Source organism: Prenolepis imparis, unplaced genomic scaffold (genome assembly GCF_030444845.1).
Source record: "Prenolepis imparis isolate NDT839.2.m4 unplaced genomic scaffold, iyPreImpa1.0 SCAF_2, whole genome shotgun sequence".
Classification (NCBI taxonomy): Eukaryota; Metazoa; Arthropoda; class Insecta; order Hymenoptera; family Formicidae; genus Prenolepis; species Prenolepis imparis.
Genome location: NW_028141160.1, coordinates 20,090,608 through 20,093,957, shown reverse-complemented (window position 1 = coordinate 20,093,957; position 3,350 = coordinate 20,090,608). Strand labels below are relative to the sequence as shown.

Here is a 3,350-nt window from a genome sequence, read left to right as displayed (position 1 = left end):
TTGAATAGAGTTGCGCGTATGTGACGAAACCGTATGTGATTCTTCGGAATCCTTGGGAAAACTCAACGTCGATTCGTCATTCCAGCCTTAGTAGATATCGGTTTCGTGCAATCAATTTGTCTTTGATACGAGAAGAGGGAAAGAAACTTGTCCGCCAGTTTGCAAGGACGTGAAATTGCGACAATCATTACTTTTGTTCGAGAATTGTTATATAGACGTTTGGAATTTTTATTTATAATCTTCCACAAGTACTTCTATTCACGATCGAAATTAAAATTATATTTATTTTTATATATTATTTTTTAGAGTAATAATATATTGCACATATTTGTGTGTATAATGTTCAACGATGTGATGCACAATTTCTGGAAAACAATCGGAGAAATTTCATTGCAGTGAGATTTCATAGCTCCAAGAATTAAGATCTCAGGAGATGCAATCTAGATAAGAAGATGTCCGCAACTCCGTAACATAATTGTAGACTATACCTATGCTTATGAAATTTTGTATGCATATAATAGTTCTCTGGATGAAAGTTTGAATAAATAGCAAAAATTTATAATTGGCAGTAAATTTCGGCATTTATTTTTGAAAGTCAAATTTTTTTTATTTGTAATATTATTACGTGATTTCTTTATTTTGTGATATTTCGTACATTTTATGTCTGCGTTTATATATCTGTGTGATATTTTATATTTTCTACATTTGTACATTCTGCACTCAAAAAAATTAACACTCGATTAAAACAAGAAAATAATTTTATTATACATTTCAGATTAACTGTCATTTTTGACAGTTTGTAACGTGATTTCTTTTTGTAACTTAACTAATTTTGACATTTGACGAGGGATGGATATTGTGTAGAAGCGCATTATATTATTGAGCCAGTTGTACATATTTTTGTTTATTACAATCTATCGACGTTACTTTTTATTTAAATGTCAATCTATGGAAAAAAAATTTGATAAATGAAAATGCTGAGTATTTAAGAGATTTTATATTCTGCTTTATATTTACGTTGCGCGCGATCGAGCGATCTATACACAATCCGGTTTAACTATGACAGAATTATGAACGGATTGTGGGGTATATAAGGATGATGGAATATGAACCACGGGCTTTGCGTAGGACAATTGCGGCGATTGTATCTGCACTACTTTCGGTGCTGCATATTGTACAGGAGTGTGGACCAATGGCTTTTGGTAGGCGACTTGAGCGACAGGTGCATCATACTTCTTGAGAAAGACGTTCGGCATCGCATCGTGATACATGAGTTGCTGATACATAGGTGCATAAGGGTACAATGGTTTCTGATAGATTGGCGCATACGACAGTATAGGCTTCTGCTGGACGGGCTTGATGTACTGTATCGGTTGATGTACCGGTTGATGTACCGTGTGGTAATTTAACGCAGGTGCCACCGGCTTCACATATGTGATGGCCGGTTTCGGTACTACGGCGGTGTAGGCGGGTGGCTGTTGAATGTACTGCAAATGAGCTAAGGGTTGAGCTATCCCCAATTCCTTTTTTAGATAAGTCGGCTGAACCAAAGGCTTAACGTAAACGGACGGCGGTGAATAAGCAGGAATGTGCGAATAAATTGGTCCACAAGGTTGATGAATAGACTCTCTCTTTGCCTTTAGCATCGAAGTGTCCGATGTTCTATCCATCAGCGGCCCATCCGGCATGTTCATCTGCATCCCAGCTTCCGAGCGCACCGTTGAAAGCCATATTAGGCACGGTATCTGGAAATTAGAATAGATTGACGATTAATTGCTAGATTATACTACAAATGACGTAAAAATAATCTCGCTAAAAGACAGACTATATGAAAATAAATAGGAAATTTATTTAAACTATATTTAATGCATTTAAGATTGAAAATATAGAAAAACATATAAAATATCGTTATATTTTTAGTTTTATAAAATATATAAATTGTATAATGTTATTTAAAATGTTTTTAATTATAATTTTTACTGAAAACAATAAAAAAATTTCTAGAAATAAGCTAATAAGGAAAATATATACTACAAAAAAATTTAAGTGCTCCATTTTTTAAAGAATAAATTGGTTAAAGTCGATTTAAGATGTTGCTATGTTGCTATATTATATATCTTCCATTAAAATATAAACGCGATAATATACAGATCAGATAAGTGCAGTATACATATATGCAGATATATGTAGTTTTTTTAACGTATGCTAAATTTATATTACACCAATATGTGCGTAACGATCAATAAAAATCATGAAACAAAATCATGAAATTTAAAATGTTATTTTATAAAATGATAATGCCAATAACATAAAAAAATGTGTATGATTCTAAAACATTTCATCGATAACTATTTTTAATAAACAGAAAAAGACATACATATAACAAAATTGGCACATCCTAAATAGTTCTAGACAAAATATATTACAATATTTACTTTTGTTAAAATAAATTTAAAAAAAAATGAATCTTTAGCAATCTCAAAATTACTATAATGCAATATTATATCGATATGCTTACCAATAGTCTGAACATGATTTTCTTTCCGTCAAATTGTACGAGGACCAATAGATGAGAAGTTCTGGACCAAACTAGAGACGCGTCACTTGCAGTCCTCGGTTTTATAAACTTTTGCTCCACTTAGAGAGGGCAAATTTCTTGCCGAGCCCAAGTCGAATGTGATTCCCTTAAGCGGCGTAAAAAGCGGTCACCAGGTTTACATGATGCAATCGCACGTATCTCGGTATTTCCTGAATAAATTCTGCGACGGCGTAAGCGAATGCCCCCGTCAGGCACAACGACACATTGCATCGTTGACATTATTCGTCGTCATTTACCGCACTGTAGACATGTTAGTTTGCTACCGACAACCTGGACGCCATATCGCGACATGCAGCCCGAGGTGTCGCCTATGGGAATAATGACGTATATAATTTATGATAATTGTGTGAATGCATTCTCTCTTTCAGTTTTGACAAAAAATCCAAAGACGCTGAAGTTATTTATTGCATACAAGCCTATGCATAACAGCTAGGGGCGTTAAAATAGTAGATTAAAAGTTATTAGAGAAAATTGGTACATATAAAGAAGCATTAAGAAAATATATTTTTATAAATTATATGCAAATTCGTCGTCTGTCGCGTATGTATATTTATTACAAAAAAAAAAAAAAAATTTATTTTTAATATTTTTAAAAATTTTATTATATTTGCATAGTATTCTAATTATTTTTTTGATATTACATGTTATTTCTTTAAACAAACATTTTGTTTATTAAAAAATTGTTTAACGAAAGCTTTCTTTAATATAATTTAATTATTCTTCTCATGGAATCCATACAATTAAAGATTGA

The 3,350-nt window shown here is 32.4% G+C and overlaps 1 protein-coding gene across 1 annotated transcript; it reads right to left on the bottom strand.

Moving 5' to 3' along the window:
• Positions 1-714: 714 nt before the first annotated feature.
• On the bottom strand, positions 715-2,656 carry LOC145948918 (uncharacterized). Its single transcript, XM_083058502.1, has 2 exons — positions 2,519-2,656; positions 715-1,745 (listed from the first exon to the last, which is right to left on the bottom strand). Exons 1-2 carry the CDS (start codon positions 2,531-2,533, stop codon positions 1,038-1,040), a joined length of 723 nt encoding a protein of 240 aa, XP_082914628.1. The 5' UTR covers positions 2,534-2,656; the 3' UTR covers positions 715-1,037.
• Positions 2,657-3,350: the final 694 nt, after the last annotated feature.